Source organism: Orbicella faveolata, unplaced genomic scaffold (genome assembly GCF_042242905.1).
Source record: "Orbicella faveolata isolate gen_17 unplaced genomic scaffold, um_ofav_v1 contig_3, whole genome shotgun sequence".
Taxonomy (NCBI): Eukaryota; Metazoa; Cnidaria; class Anthozoa; order Scleractinia; family Merulinidae; genus Orbicella; species Orbicella faveolata.
In genome coordinates this window covers 11,981,948-11,997,232 of record NW_028301558.1, presented here as the reverse complement: position 1 = coordinate 11,997,232, position 15,285 = coordinate 11,981,948, and the positions used below count along the sequence as shown (strand labels likewise).

Genomic DNA, 15,285 nt, shown 5'->3' with positions numbered 1-15,285 from the left:
ATAACGTTTCTCGTCGTTTATGGATTAATTAAAAGGTACTGGAAAAACAAACACACACACCAGTATAATTCCAAATTTTAAAATTGTTCCTATTTTATGGTAACTCTGACAAATGCTTTAAGGGAACAATAAAAATTTTTTTTCCAGATTTCAGCTGTACGCACGGGCGTACGTGCGTATATGGATGCTATGCCCCTGATATAATAAGTAAGAGTATTGGTACCTCTTTATAGGGGAGAAAAAAATTCAAGCCACGCCCACAAAACACAATCTTGGTTCCCCTTAGGGGTTCTTTCCAAAATTTCCGACGAGCACCCCTATCCTTATATGGGAGTCCCCCCGGGAATCCTGTCCCCCTAGATGAACCAAAAATGCTGTGGACAGAAATTCATGGAAATTTACAAATATCAAGTACTAACGGGAAAATTAAATTATGTACAGGCTGCTCAAGATTTCTATCCCTACCCTGTTAAGAAATGTTATGTTTACATAATCCACTCCGCACATAAGACACAGAAAGACATAGATCGCTTTTGACACTTTTCCGGTTTGTGAATTGTTCCTCCCCGCAGAAGAAAATTAATTTTGAAACTCCTATCCAGGGTACCCATGGGTGTCGTGACGTCACCATTCTTGAGGCACGCACTGGACATATGCTGAGGTTGCATTCGGCGAGGAATTTGATCTCCGTACACTAGAAGGTTTTTTCCCCCGCTTTCTTCCCTTTCGATACGATTGGTTTGACTTCCCCTTCGTCAAGGATAATCAAGAGAGCAAAATGCCGTTGGTGTTTCTCGAACAACTCCCTCTTCCATCGCTTCGGTCTTACGTGACTGCCAGCGTACTGTTGTTCGTTTCGGCCATTCTGTACGCCTTGAATGTGACTGTCGGTTCTGGGGAAAACGATGTGCCAAAAATCTACGATTTCATGTCTCAAGACAATTTTTGTTTCTGGGTAAGTTAAACGATGCTTTGCGAAGTGCCACTTTTGCCAATAATGCGTCATCATTTTTCTAATATTTCTCCTTCCATTTTGGTTTCTTTAGTCGAACTTGAACATGGCCTATTGTGGATTGTTTTTGTTTGGGAAAATTATCCAGCGAGTCGTGTTTGGAGATCTTCGCGCCAGTGAACTTCAGGTGAGTATGGAAGGAGTACAAGGCGTTTCAGGTTTATTAAAAGAGCCTCGGCTATGGCTAAATTAGTTAGCTTTGTAAACCTAAGTTAAGCTTGTTATAACGTGTTGCCAAGAACAAGTAGTGAGAGTAAAAAATTTTAGACGTCTGTTGCATCCAAGCTTACGTGTAAAATCTTATCGTAGTTAACTGAATATTATATTGATCTTTTGTCGCAATTTGATCTTTTTCCCTCTTGAAAAGGGTATTTGTCTGTGTTTGTGGGCCATTTGAATGCTTTGAAGTAACTAATAACAATTAATATAATTGTCACAGGTATTTCAGTCGACCTTCTTGAAATAGATTGACGTCTTTCGCAACCAACGCTTAGTCTAGTGTGCCAAGTTCGTCCTATTTCAAAGGAAAAACATGTAAATTTTCGACTATGTAAATATGGTGTGATTTGGTATTAGAAAACAGTAGTCTTAATAGAGCTGTGTTGTGAAATTCGTGTCATTTATCCGCTGAAATCAACTAGCGTCCACTCCAAGGTACCTTTTCTAGAAAGACAGCTTTACAAATAGCAGAATACAAAACTTCTTATGATGCACAATGCTTAATATTATGATTCCTATCCTTTTCATTATAGCAAATTCAAGACAGATTTTGGAACTTTATTTTCTACAAGTTTATCTTTATCTTTGGAGTGTTGAATGTGCAGAAATTCAATGAAGTGATGTGGTGGACAGCTTGGTTCACTTTGCTGGGTTTCTTCCATCTATTTACACAGCTTTGTAAGGACAGATTTGAATATGTAAGTATTTAGCATAATTTGAACTATTAACTTTGAGAGCTAGAAAAAGGAGGCCTCTTGTTTACTACATTTGAAACCCACAATTATGGTGTTGTCGCACGTGATTGTCGTGTGAATCATCACTCTGGTCTTTATGACCCCAGGCGGTACATGTCTGATGACCTTTAGTGATCAGCACACTACAGAACTCTGTGATTGTCTTCCCTTATAAAAATTTTCCAGAAATTCTTGATGTGACGTAAACAGAATTCAACTTTTTGATTCAGTCCACAGCAAAATTTCAGGGAGAAATTAAACTTATGAAACTTTAGGTAGTCTGGTGTTTCCATTGGTCCAATGTCCCAATTGGAAATTTATTTTCAGTTACGTCCTATTTTATCTGCACCAGTTCCAAGTTTTGATGGCCTTGTTCCTCAACTGAAATGGTGGTTTCTCTGAGAGAACTTTTGAAAACACTTTTCTGAACAATTTTGTGCTGGAGTAATCTCAAACAACACATAACATAAGCGGTGAAAAACATTTTTATACCAGAAAAATTGATACTTCAGGTAACTTTTAATCTGGGATTAGGCTTAACCAGCTTTCAAGCACCCTGGCCCTGGGTACTAACAGGGAGAAGGAAGTGGGTTAGCAATTTCCCAGACCATTCTAATTAGCAAAAGAAATATTCGACATTTCAGCATCGTCAGATGTCATTGTCAAGTAAATGTGTAGCTTAGTTTTTGCGTTATAAAAGGATCTAAAATTATTTGCATAAGGTGGCAAAAACTAAGCTACACATTTACTTGGCAGTGACATCCGATGATGTCGAAATGTCATATATTTCTTTCACTAATATTTTTGTTGAAAATATTCTCTCAAGCCTTACTTATTCATTCTAATTAGGCCATGTTTAAAAGACGAAATGGTAAAATGGTGAAATGTCACTTATGGGTAGCCTAAATAGTGTCCAGGTTAGCCTGAATATCACTGACTTGAATGTGATTAGCTCTCAATAATCGTATGGGTTAACCGTATCCCACGTTGATAAATGCCATCTTGTCATTTCACCAAAAGTTTAAGGCTCAGTCTAACATTCAGTCATCTGATAGTAAATGTACATGAGGTCAAGAGGTCCAAATACTAGTGAAGGCTGAATTATTGTGTTCTGTTCTGAGGCAATGTACTTTACTCCCCACTGAAGAGTACAAAATAATTATTACTAATAGAGGGGAGCATAGGCACCCGTTAGAAACTGAAAAAAGGCACAAAAAATCGCTGAAAACCACAAAATCGCAAGAAATTTCCTCTAAAACCAAAAACCGAATCTCTTTCTGTTATTTCATTTTTATAAGTCTAATCTTGTTTTACTTTCAAAGTTCTTTCAGCATATCCCTTAGTTAGTGCAGAACTCATCATAATCTAAAAATTTGCTTTAGTTTTTTTTGTTCCATGGGAATGGAGTGAGTAAGCACAATGTTATTCCGACGACAAAAAGGGGGGACAACTTGCAATCGAGTTATAGTTGTTAATAGAAACTTGATGGTCCACAGTTTAAGGTCAAAGTCCACAGAAGATTATCTCAGCCGCATGATATCTGAGAAATACTCTTTTGCTTTGATGTCATCTTTAGCTTTTCATAGTCTGCTTGGCAGCTGTTTACGACCCAGATAATGGCTGCTAAGTTAAAGAGACTAGGCTTGTCATACATCATCTAAAGAAAATCTGGGTAGAAGGCTATACAAGTGGTCCTTTGGAATTAGAGTTTTAGTGGGACTGCAGGGTGTAACTTCCTTGACAAAACCAGACAAATCATGAAATGTGTTGGACAGAAAAATCTGAAAAACCACCATCGTGGTTGGCAAAAACCAAAAACCAAGGACTGAATTGGAGAAAACCTGCAAACCGCGCAAAACTCCAAAACCAGAAAACCGCAGTTTGTAAGTGCAAAAACTGAAAAACCGAACCAAAAATTGGCCACATCCGCAAAACTGAAAATCCCAATGCCCCCTCCTACAAGCTCTTTTAACAACCAGTTAGCCTAGTTGAAAACAGCACACCTGTTAACCTAGATAGTGCTCAAATGGTTAGCTCTAGAATAATTATTGTTTGTAACTGGTAATTATCACAATGTTACATTTAGTGTGACTCGGACTCAGAATTGACTCAGGCTCAGATATAGCTTGCCTTAGTGGTTAACTTGACAAGCGACGCATTCTGTGATAGAAACTATCGCTGTAAGTCCTGATTTCTTTAAAAGTTTCAGACTCACTGTATCCAGTGTCTGGTGCACTAACCAATCATTTAAACTACCTAACCTGCCCAGTAAAGCAAACACTTTAAGAAAGAGTTCAACGGTGCACTACAAATTTGCATTGTTTACTAATCTTTGACTTGTATATTTTTTTAAGCTCTCTTTCTCACCAACTACATCTCCTTGGTCTCATGCAAAAGTGATTGGATTACTCAACACACTTGTGTTATGCTGTAATGGACTGTTTTTCATCTGTCTTTTTGTGGGCTGGCCAGACAGCATCCATACTTTTACATTCATGTTGGCTGAGGTATGTAATTATGGTCTTTGATAATTTTATTCCAGTGATATTAAATTCTCTTTGTGGCAGGGAATTTTGAAAATTCTAGCCCAACATTGTTTGACATTTTTTCTTTTATATAATAATATGATTGTTTTGAAAAACAGCATAATATAACAATGAAAGGTGAGCTTAATTAAGTTTTTATGTCAGTTTTTATAGTCATTAGTTTAGTGGTAAATGTTCTGGTCTAGGAGAGAAAATGCACCAAGAGAGCTTGTTTGTGAATAAGAACCACCACGCACAGTCACTGTAGTTGAACCATGCCAGACAGTAAAGTACAGTACCGGTCAAAGGGATTCCAGCGTTACACGCGAGTAAAGCGCATGTAATGCAGGGCTCACACTGAGTCTGAAATTGTTGAAAAGTAACAAGATTGGCAACTTGGAAAATTGAGATACCATGTACAGTCTGGAAAAATGCAACAAATATGTCAGGAGTCTTTCTATACTGTGCAAAAGTGCTTTAATTGCTACAGAGTAAGATCTTCTCAGCAAGGAAAAATTATATTCATTTGTAAATTTTGCAAGCCAAATAGGCCCTTTGCAGCTAAGCCATCAAGTGACCTATTTTTCATAACATTATGGGCTATAGCTTAACGAATGCCAGAAATGGAAAAAGCATTTTGAAAATATCAAAATGGCCAAGTTTGAGACCCCCATCATTAAAGAATGAGATTTTATGACGGTCTGAATTTTTAAAAGAATAAGAAGATTTGTATGGAAAAAGTTGTTGGAGAGCAAGGCGTTGCTCTCCAGCAACATTTTCCATACAAATCCTCTAAATTTTCCCAAAAATTCAAACAGGCATATAAACTTACTCTTTCATTCCAGTGGCCTCAAACTTGGCCATTTTGGTATTTTCGATGCACTCTTTCCATTTCTGGCATTCTTTAAGTTATAGCTCATAATATAAAAATTTTCTAGGAAAAATTTGGTCATGTGACCCCAGCTGCAAAGGGCCTATTGTGCGAATTACAGCTGTATCACATAATCTTGAGAACTCTCTAGATCTCCACCCAACTCCCTGACATTACCATCGCATGTTCACATTGCATCACAGTTACCCTGGGTTACCAATACATCTTGGTCACATTTTGGTTTCAGTGTACATGCATGTCAAACTTTGTAAAGATCTTGAAAGTACTAAACTTCCGGATATTGTGAAAATGGGCAAATGAGTTAATGATTTCGAAAAAGTATGGAAGGGAACATAATTATTTTGAAGAAGTGGTGGCAATGTTGTCTGTTTTCATTAGAATTGGTCACTTATCCTGACAAGTATCTTTTCCTCTTTTTCAGTGTTTGTTATTACTTATCAAGATACTGCATGGTCTTACAAGGTAAAGCATAAAATTATTTGGCAATTTCCTTTGTTTCATACACAAATTATACACCAGATCTAAGAGAAATACCAAGTTGTGTGAACAAAAGCACTTCTCAGTTAGCTTTAATATGTATAATCAAACACAATACAACATTGTGGCATGACGAAAATCCTCATATTGCTCTGACTTGGACACCTGATGGAAAGTGGGGAAGAGTGCGACCTTGTGAAATGTGGCAAAGAAGCAAGGGAAGGTTGGAACTCATGGATTGTGGCAGAGCACAGAGCTAGGGACAGATTGAGGTGGAGAGAAGATGTTGCAGTTCTGTGTGTCACGTGGCATGAAGGGGACAATTAGTTATAGTACAGTGTTGTACATGTGCATGATGTATGGTTTATCCATGTTATAACGGCTCAATTATCAAAATATAAATAAGTAAAGCAGGACTTGCAAACCTTACTTAACTCTGTTTAATCTCTTTTGAACCATGTGTACAACTTGTACAATGTAAACTCTTGCACATGCTTTGAATGGTGTAGTCAAACACTTCATGCAATTTCTCCAAAGAACCAAAAAATTAAATACCTCTACATGTACATGTACATTGTGCATTGTGCATTAATGGCCCACTGTCTGATACTTGGAGTGAAAGGGTTAAATGTGATAACTTCAGGGTTGAATTACACTACAAGCAAGCCAACTGTTCTGTTTAGGTACGGCATCCATCTGTGGGACATTGGTCATACCAGCATGTGGGAAGGAAGAAGCACATGGTGTTACAACACAGATTTGATGATGGATTTAGCAATGTACATTGTGGACTTTGCCCATCACCTTCACATGCTGGTGAGAAATTATTGGCTAACAACAGAACTAGTCAGTGAAAGTGCGGTTTTTAAACTGATAACATTACAAATAGTATTAAAGAGAATCTTGCTTTCTTATGGAATTCAAGGAAAGCTGAAAACAACCTAGGTTTCAAATTAATGGTGTCATCTTGAGTGAGTGGTTTTAAACAAACAAAATAATAAATTGGAGAGGGGTGAGTGGCAAACCACTTTTGATACAATGTATTTGTTTACGATAAACTCTTCTCTGCAGTGATTACACATACAATATTGTAGTTTTCGTAAGGGTTCTTTATCCTGGTAGAATTGGAATTTGAAAATACTGTATTTAAATTATCAGGGAGGGCAACCTGATTACCCAGAGAAAACACCCTCTATGCAAGGTGGGAACCAGTACCAAACTCAATCCATTTTCAAAACCAATGGAATGCAACCCAGGCCTTGTTGGTGAGAAGTGAGCTTTCTCACCACTGCCCATCCCTGCTCCCCAAGACTGCACCATCACTGACAACAAATAGCTTGTACAAAAGTTACATTGTGTATGCAAAATTTTTAACCGTCCTTTTTCCGTTCTATTACAGTTTTGGTCAAATATCTTCTTAAGTATGGCCAGTTTAGTATTGTGTATGCAGCTTCGTCACCTTTTCTATGAGATTAAGAAAAAGCTGGCCAAACACAGGAGCTATGTCAGGATTATCAAGTGCATGGAGTCAAGGTGATTAATAAACATATTTTAAAAAGTATGTACTAGTCAACCTTCTAGGCTCTCAAGTTAGAATGTTTATGTACAATGTATTTCAGCTTAGGCACCTGTTAGTCAGAGTGGGAGTAGGGGTGGGGGGGGGGGGGGGCATTGGAGAGGATGGAACCTTGGTGAGAAGCTGGCTTGAAGGCCTGCATGGATGTGGGGAAAGAGATGACAGATGCTAGGAGAAATGCAATGTGGGAAAAAAATTTCATTTCATAATATTGTGCTACAGAAAAGGAGAAAAATGGCATGCATCACTGAGGAAGGGATGGGAGTTGAGAGTAAAAGACACAGGAAGTTTAGACCTTCCCTTTTACCCCCCCTCCCCCCCCCCCCCTCCTGCACCCATCCTCACCCCTGACCAGTGATTAAGAATATAAGAAGACAGATCATAACTTGCATGAATTCAGAACAATGTTTTAGCCACATGTTTGTCACTGTCTATTCCTGGCATTGCCATTAGTGCAATGTTTATGCCTTATGTGCATTGCACTGAATCATGAATATGCTATCACAGAAGTGACCCAACTGCACATATGTACTCAATGGTTTTGTTCATTTGTTAGGTTTCCCTTGGCAACTGAAGAAGAGCTGATTAAGAATAACGATGACTGTGCTATCTGCTGGGATTCTATGAGCTCAGCAAGGAAGTTAACATGTGGCCATCTCTTTCACAAGTATGATAAAGACTCCTATGTCTTTGCCTTAAGGATGAAGTCAATTTTCAAGATTACTTATCGATGTTGTTGCATGATCCTTTGAGCTGTGATTGTACATGTAATCTTTGAGCAGTTTCTACAACTGTTTTGTTACTCTGATTGCAACATCTTCCAAGAATTCACTTACCTTCAAGTTGTTATGAAGGTGGTGGTGACCATCTTAGTATAAAGCTGCTGTAACTTTTGGGACAAATTTTGGTGACTTGAATGATTATCTTAGACTAAGTTGGGATTTGTTAAAGACAATCTGCATGAAATTTTCACCTCAGGTGAAATAGTTCAGCTTTTGTAGACAACAGTGTTTATCTGACCTCTTGGTTATACGTGGATCTTCATCAATCTTTTTCCAGGTGAAATCCTAATATGATACACCACATACACATGCTTAGCACACTATTTTTTCTGACATACCGCATGGGAGGTTCTTTGAATCAACGAAACCTTGCCATGGTATCCTCAACACTCAACTAGACTCTCTGTTGTTTAGCTCTTGCCTGAGGTCATGGTTAGAGAATGACACCTCTTGTCCCACTTGCCGTCAGTCCCTGGCCAGTGATCTGCAGCCTGAGCAGGAGGAGGAAAGGCAACCAAGAGGAATGGCAGCATTTATGATGGGACGTGGCCTACGAAGAAACCACTTTTTCCACTTTGACGGTTAGTTTGTACATGGTTGCAATTAGAGAAGGTAGACAATTCGAGTTTGTTCACGCAACAAAATTTCTGCTAAGAAGTGATTGCGGACTTCAACATAAAATTGAAGCCTTCAACCCAAATTTGTAGGAGTTTCTAAAGAGGCTGTTCTTTTAGACTGGCAAAGAAGAAGTCAACAAGACTGAATAAGTACTTGCCTGACATCATAATAAATAATGGAAAAAAGCAAAGTTAACGTCATTGCAAAGAGAAAAAAGTAAAGATAAGCAGTGAAAAGGATATTAGTAAAGGAGAGATCTGGTACCTGACAATGTATGTTCCTTCAGAAGGTTGTTTTCCCTGTACCTCTTGTTTGTGATGGTTCCAAACAATTTAGCTAGTAATTTCAAATTGGCTGGTTCTGTTATTGTCTGAATTATTCCTGGCTAAACTTCATCCCCTATTCTTTTTGCATCTTTAGGTTCCCAAATAGCAAGCTGGTTTCCAAGCTTTTCTGTCGAGGTCATGCACACGAGGGTTGACAATGTAGCAGAAGGTCAACTTCCTGAAAGCCGCATTGAAGCTATGGTGAGGAGATGGCTTGTTTCACAGTAATTTTTGGAAAGCAAAAGTTCTTCTCTCATAGTGTCTTTAATCTTTCATCTTTTCAAAACTATATAGAATATAAAGCAGAGTGTAAAGAAAATTAGTTTTCCAGGTTGTTCCATCAGACTAACTGGAGTCATTATTTACTAGTTACTGTAGCCCTAAGGAATCTTTTTATTTTGTGGCGTTGCCTCACCTGCCAACTAAAAACTCCAAAAAATTTCATTGGGTGATGGATGGTTAAAACCTGCAAGCCCAACAGAAAAATCCAGTGGTCACAGATTGTTGACAGGTACATGTATTTTGTTGAAAACACTAGTGTATACTCTCTCACTATTTTTGTTCCGAGTCCAAGTAATTTTATTGCAAGGCTGGACTGTTAACAGATATGAGCATTGCTATGCTGGGCTTTTGTTGTTACTCTCTACATGTACATGTTTTGCTTCCCAACTTGCTAATACAGTTGAACCTCCACTCACGGATGGTATTAGCCTCATACTAATGCAGCATTTTTAACCTCCCATACCTCTCTTAAGCAGACACTTTTTCTGGTCCTGAGGGTGTCCATTGAAGGGAAGTGCCAGTTTAAGAAGTTTTTTAGAGTTATTACGTCACTTCTTGTTTTCCATTTTTAAAGTCATGTTTCTCCCTGTGAGTACATTCCTGTAATTTTTGACTGGTAGGCACATCAAGTACAAGCCATGTTTCCACACATGCCATTGGACATCATCATGGATGATCTCAGACACACTCATTCACTGGAAGTCACCATTGATAACATTCTACAAGGAAACATTGCTGTACCATCTGTAAGTACTCAAAAAGGAAACAGATGAACAGGGTCTCAATGTGTGTGAGATTAGGTTACTGACGCTGTGTTCAAGTCTTTCTTGAGAGGATGAAAGTCAGATCATGTTAAGTCACTTGAAATAAGTTAATAGTAAATACGATGTACGCTAAACTTCAAAGGTGGAAACAAAAATGGTAAGATACTGTTAAATCCCGCATTAAAGCCCTAGGTTTATACAACTTCATGAGGGGTTTTGAGTGGACTTATAAACTGGGGTGGGGGCATATAAGCAGAATAAAAAAAAATGTTTCAGAACGACAAGATGAAAAGTATCTGAGAAATGAATTAAAGCTAACATACCATATTTACATTTTGAGCTATTACCCTATTACTACACTATTACCCTATTAGTCTATAATGAAATGACAAATAAATGGTAACTACATGTACATGTGCTGACCTCAAATGGCTGAAGAAGATTGTGGACTTTGTATGTTTCCCAACTTACGGGATTATTCAAACCATTTTAGTGTAGTTGAACAGCTCTCAATAGTGACTTCTGATAGAATTGGGCCACTACTGCTTTCAATATTAACAATGTGTAAACATTCAAAACAGTTGATTTATTTCTCCTGGAATGACTTCTTGATACTCGTAACGTTAGTCTGATGTCAAATAAATCCATCTTTTCATCACTAAAATTTGAGTTTGACTGTAAAGAAGTTCATTGTGCTTACATTTTTGATGTAGGCCAGGTTACATAGCATGTCAAAGATGACATGTCGAAAGATGCCGCCTATGCGTGTAACACTGAAAGTGGGTGTAACTAGTACTAGTATGCACTAGTGAGGTTGTGCTAACCTTTAATGCAAGGTTTAAGCTATAATGGTAAGTCATTTTGATTGTCAGAATCATGACTGGCACAGAGAGTGGATTTTGCAAAAAAAAGGTTGAAACGTTGATTAAAATAATCATATGTTTTCCTTGAATGTTGAAGAACCCCCATTGTTTTCTCTGTTTACAATGTAGGTGTGGACGCCTCCTGAAGATCAGTTAATTCCTGAGGATTCTGAACTCCTACAGATAGCACAGCCAAGTAAGTGTCCAAGAGGAGTTTGTTTTTCTGAACCCAGCAGAATGCAAAGAAAGGCACATAATTTATCTCAACTCGGTATGAAGCAAAATCAGGGAGATAGGGGCTTGGGTGATGTTTAGAGGGGATCTTAGCAACATTGCAATCTTGTGTACTGTATCATGGATACAGGAGAAAGAAAGGAGAGTGTCATTTGCCTCTCTCTCTCTTCTCTTCCTGAGAGGTTTCTGGTAAGATTTTGCTAAACTTCATTGGCCTGAATTCAACTTGACATCATAATAACTTCTTTTCAGATTCAATGACTGCATCAAGTGCATATGATGAGATTGAGAACCTATCAACTGAGGAAGAACAAGGAAGTCCTTCCATTACGGAAGAGATATTTGAAGATGAGCTGGAGATGTGGGAACCGCAACAAGAGGAAGCTGCTCCATTGGAGGAGCGAGAAGAACGCCCTTCACCTGGAAAAGCAACTGCAGCGGGAGACAGATATCTCCCTGGTCCTTCATCATCATCAGTGGAGTTTTCTTTGCAACCTGCTGTCAGGCAATCTGTCCTGTCAACAAGAAAAGAGACAATGCTACAGCAAGCGAGAAAGTAGGTCCATCACTTTGAGATTACAAAGGAAGGGTGTTAATAGCAGCCCTAGGCTCGGTTTCTGCTGCTCTTTCAAATATCTCATTCTTTGCTGGGAGTGGAGGAGGAGGTCTAACCTGCCATCATACCCTCCCTTCTTGTATTGCCAAAAAAATTACACCTGATCACAGTGTAGAGTAGTGCAGGCCCTTGTTCCCATCCGTGGCTGGTAACAAAGCCTATTTTAGCCCTAGGGGAGAGTTTTAAAGCACAGAATTGTGACTAGTGGTTCAGACACAGAAACTACTGTATGTAAATTATAAGTCGGTGGTTAGAAAACATGTTGAAGTTTTTTTTTAAAGTCACATCAAGTATTTATGAGTATTTTAGCAGAAATTTGTCAAGGCATTTTACTCTTACAGCGCCCTTTTTTGTAGGAGCATTTATTGGTAACTTGAAGAAAATGCCAGGGTGGTGGGGGTGGGGACCTTTGGTGGACTCGCATTCCCAGGATCCAGTTTGAAGTAGAAATACTGTTAATTTCCTTGAAACTGGCGTCGAGCGCAAACATTAGAGAGGTTAAGCATGACGTTTACGGCAAACGGCAAAAATGAAACTTTTGCCGTCTCTCCTCAGCTGTGTATACAGTAGAGTGAAGTTATTTGTATTTGCAATGAATAGTAGGAGACGTTATTCCATTTTTGTGAGCTTTATTTACGGATTAGAAGAAAAGAACTCAAAATCAGAAGTTGTCTTTGCCGTTTGCGGTCTGCCGTTAACGTCATGCTTAACCTCTCTGTTGTCTCTGAGCCTTCTTATTCCTTTTATTGTTGAGATTAAGCAGACTTGTGAAAGTATTAGTAAATGATTAATGGATTCGAATTTCTTCTTTCAGGCGGTTCCTTGACAAAGAGGCCTCAAACAGGAATGAAACCAACCAGTAGATGGAGTAACATACAGTCATCCACACACTGGTGGCATCTGGTGTTCTCAGTCCGCGACACCGTGATAGTTTTAGCCAAGGAGCCTTCCTTTATAGATCTACAACTGTAGATGAAAAACAAACAGATCCTTGGAAAATCAACTACTGCAATGCGGTGACAACCTTACTGTCACTATAATGAACTTAGAACTAAAGAGGTAAAACGATTCCTTTGTAGCCTGCATAGCAAGCGTTTCTGTGGGGTTCGGGAGCGAAGACTTACAGCGCGAAAAATGGAGCGAGTAAAAGAGGGGGGAGGGGGAGGGTAAGGAAGGAAGGAAAGCCATTCCTTCCTTCCCCTCTCCCACCCCCCTCTTTCTTTTTTTTGGCTCTCGCCCCATTTTCCGCGCAGACAAAAGACCGAAAATCCCGTTGCTCGGTCTTTCTTTGCTTCCAAATCCCACGGAAACGCTTGCTACGCAGGCTAATTCCTTTGTGGAGCAGCTCACGGGGAATAGTTAAAAGCGTAAATTCCAGTGACATCAAATGTTTCCACCTCAATATTGCTTTAACTTAGGTCTTGTAATGGTCAAAAGGCTCGTGCAGTGTAGTTTAACCAATCAAAAGGGTGACGCAATTGTCATGTGGATCACGTGACGTCTGCGATGCTTTGTCAGGTTAAAATATTTTGCTTAGAGTTTGATTGGTCAATTGAGCTATCCATCACTACAAGGATTAGCTTTGTCATGAGATTAAATTAAGTTAACAGATTAACTCAATGATTTTAAAAACCTCCACAGCACCATCCTGCAGTTTAGTAATATTACCAGCGTGCAAAGAAAATCACAGCTCGTAGATTTTGTGGTCTGGCTGATAGATTCTCTCCTTCCCTTGCCGATAGGCAAGTAAAGTTTTCTTGGGTGAAATTTGAGAAAATTCAAATAACAGAAGGACTGTAACAGATCAAACTGTGGTTTTAATTGTTTTTTTTTTTTGTGGGGAGTGGCGTTTAGGTCACTAGTGAAAATGACTGTCAAGCTGGTACATTCTAGTTATAGCTAATTTTCTTTGCACCCTGATTCCTTTTAGCAAGGAGGTGATTGGGATGTTCTTTTGTAGTCTCACAGTAAAGTTGTCTTAGTAAGACGTGGTTTGAATAGATGGCCAGCAAAAAGAAAGGTGCCTGTTGCACCAACCCCACTTTAAGCCTCGTTTATCTTTTTGTACATTTGTAGTCTCGTAGTTAGGTTGTCGCAGTAAAACCTGGTTTAAATTAGATGGCAAAGAACAAGTGAGATGCCTGGGGCACCAACTCCCCTTTGCGCCTCATTTATTTTTTCCTAGGATTTTAAGAGGTAGGGATAACTAAAATGTGGTTGGTGCCGGGGTAAAAGCTTGAAGAAAATCATCTCCACTTTTTCTTTGGAAAAAAAAAGAAACGAAATAAAACAAAACAGCCTTTCAAATACACAGTTAAATTAACTTCATTGCCAGATCATAAATAGGCGTTGTAAGCTAAAGCCTATATTATACCTGAACCTCGGGTGATCGACATGTATTTTCTCTTTACATTATTTGTAGTCAATAGTGTACTGAACTTGAGAATTAAGGAATAGATCACCAAAGATGGTGTTGATATTCGAACACATTCCTTCAACTGATGCGTTGGGAATGTTTGAAGACAAGTAGGGATCATATAATCACCTAATTCTCACAATTGTATGGTAAACATTCAGGAGAATTGGTATTTTGATAAAGGTCCAAGAGGCCATTAGGTTATATCCCGTGAAGAGGCTCTTGGGTTGAGGAGAGATTGAAGAGCAAAACCATTGGGCGACGTGAGGAGGAAGGGAAGGTATAGGGGCTAGGGCTCTGTTGCCAAGGCCCTCTCAATCCCTCCCCCCCCCCCCCCCGGCCCGTTCCCTGTTCCCCATCCTCGAAGACCCAGAGGCTGCTCGTAGGGACGATGCGATATTTTCTGGCGACGCGATATTTTCGGGCGAAAGTTCTTGAAGTAATCATTCCCCCGAAAATATCGGGTCGCCCGTAAATATCGCATCGTCTCGACTAGCTGCCCCCTGCGTCTCCGAGGATGCCTATTGGCTCTCCCTCTCTGTTTCCTCCACGTCTCTTTATTCCCAGTTTTTGACTCGCCTGGTCTTTATTCCTGTGCATGGAGCCTGTCACAAGTGAATTAGTTTCGTGGGAAAAAATAAGAGCCATTCGTTTTCACTATGTTCGTGTAGGTATAGATCACAAGAAACCAATGACATAGCACTTCGAACTGAATGATCGTGAAAAGCGCTCCTATCTTGATGAACTGTGAACGTCGTCAGATTCAGTAGTGCCAGTTGAACCTGTCGTTTACTCCACAGTGCAGTCAAAATAAGTCTAATAATGCACTGTGCTCGCGCAGTTCCCGCCGTCGTTACCGTTAACACTTCTGCTTTACATAGTAAATGGTTTGAACCCAGGAGTATCAGTAGTTCGTATGGTGTGATCGTCCGGGTAAGGGTAGTTCTGA

General features: G+C 39.3%; 1 protein-coding gene across 1 annotated transcript; it reads left to right on the top strand.

The window, feature by feature from the left end:
* The first annotated feature begins 623 nt into the window (after nt 1-623).
* Nucleotides 624-14,229, top strand: LOC110049698 (E3 ubiquitin-protein ligase AMFR-like). Its single transcript, XM_089298501.1, has 14 exons — nt 624-955; nt 1,047-1,139; nt 1,765-1,929; nt 4,320-4,472; nt 5,804-5,844; nt 6,543-6,675; nt 7,259-7,392; nt 7,992-8,102; nt 8,632-8,798; nt 9,256-9,362; nt 10,064-10,189; nt 11,200-11,266; nt 11,557-11,860; nt 12,735-14,229. The coding sequence occupies exons 1-14, from the start codon at nt 779-781 to the stop codon at nt 12,781-12,783; spliced, it is 1,827 nt and encodes a 608-aa protein (XP_089154627.1). The 5' UTR covers nt 624-778; the 3' UTR covers nt 12,784-14,229.
* Nucleotides 14,230-15,285: the final 1,056 nt, after the last annotated feature.

What these genes read in the sequence shown, in the direction of transcription:
- LOC110049698 (XM_089298501.1), top strand. Translation starts at nt 779, where the DNA reads ATGCCGTTGGTGTTTCTCGAACAACTCCCTCTTCCATCGCTTCGGTCT. An exon ending in CCCATCACCTTCACATGCTG is followed by an intron (nt 6,676 to 7,258) that starts GTGAGAAATTAT and finishes GTTCTATTACAG; the next exon opens with TTTTGGTCAAATATCTTCTT. An exon ending in AAAGCCGCATTGAAGCTATG is followed by an intron (nt 9,363 to 10,063) that starts GTGAGGAGATGG and finishes TTTGACTGGTAG; the next exon opens with GCACATCAAGTACAAGCCAT.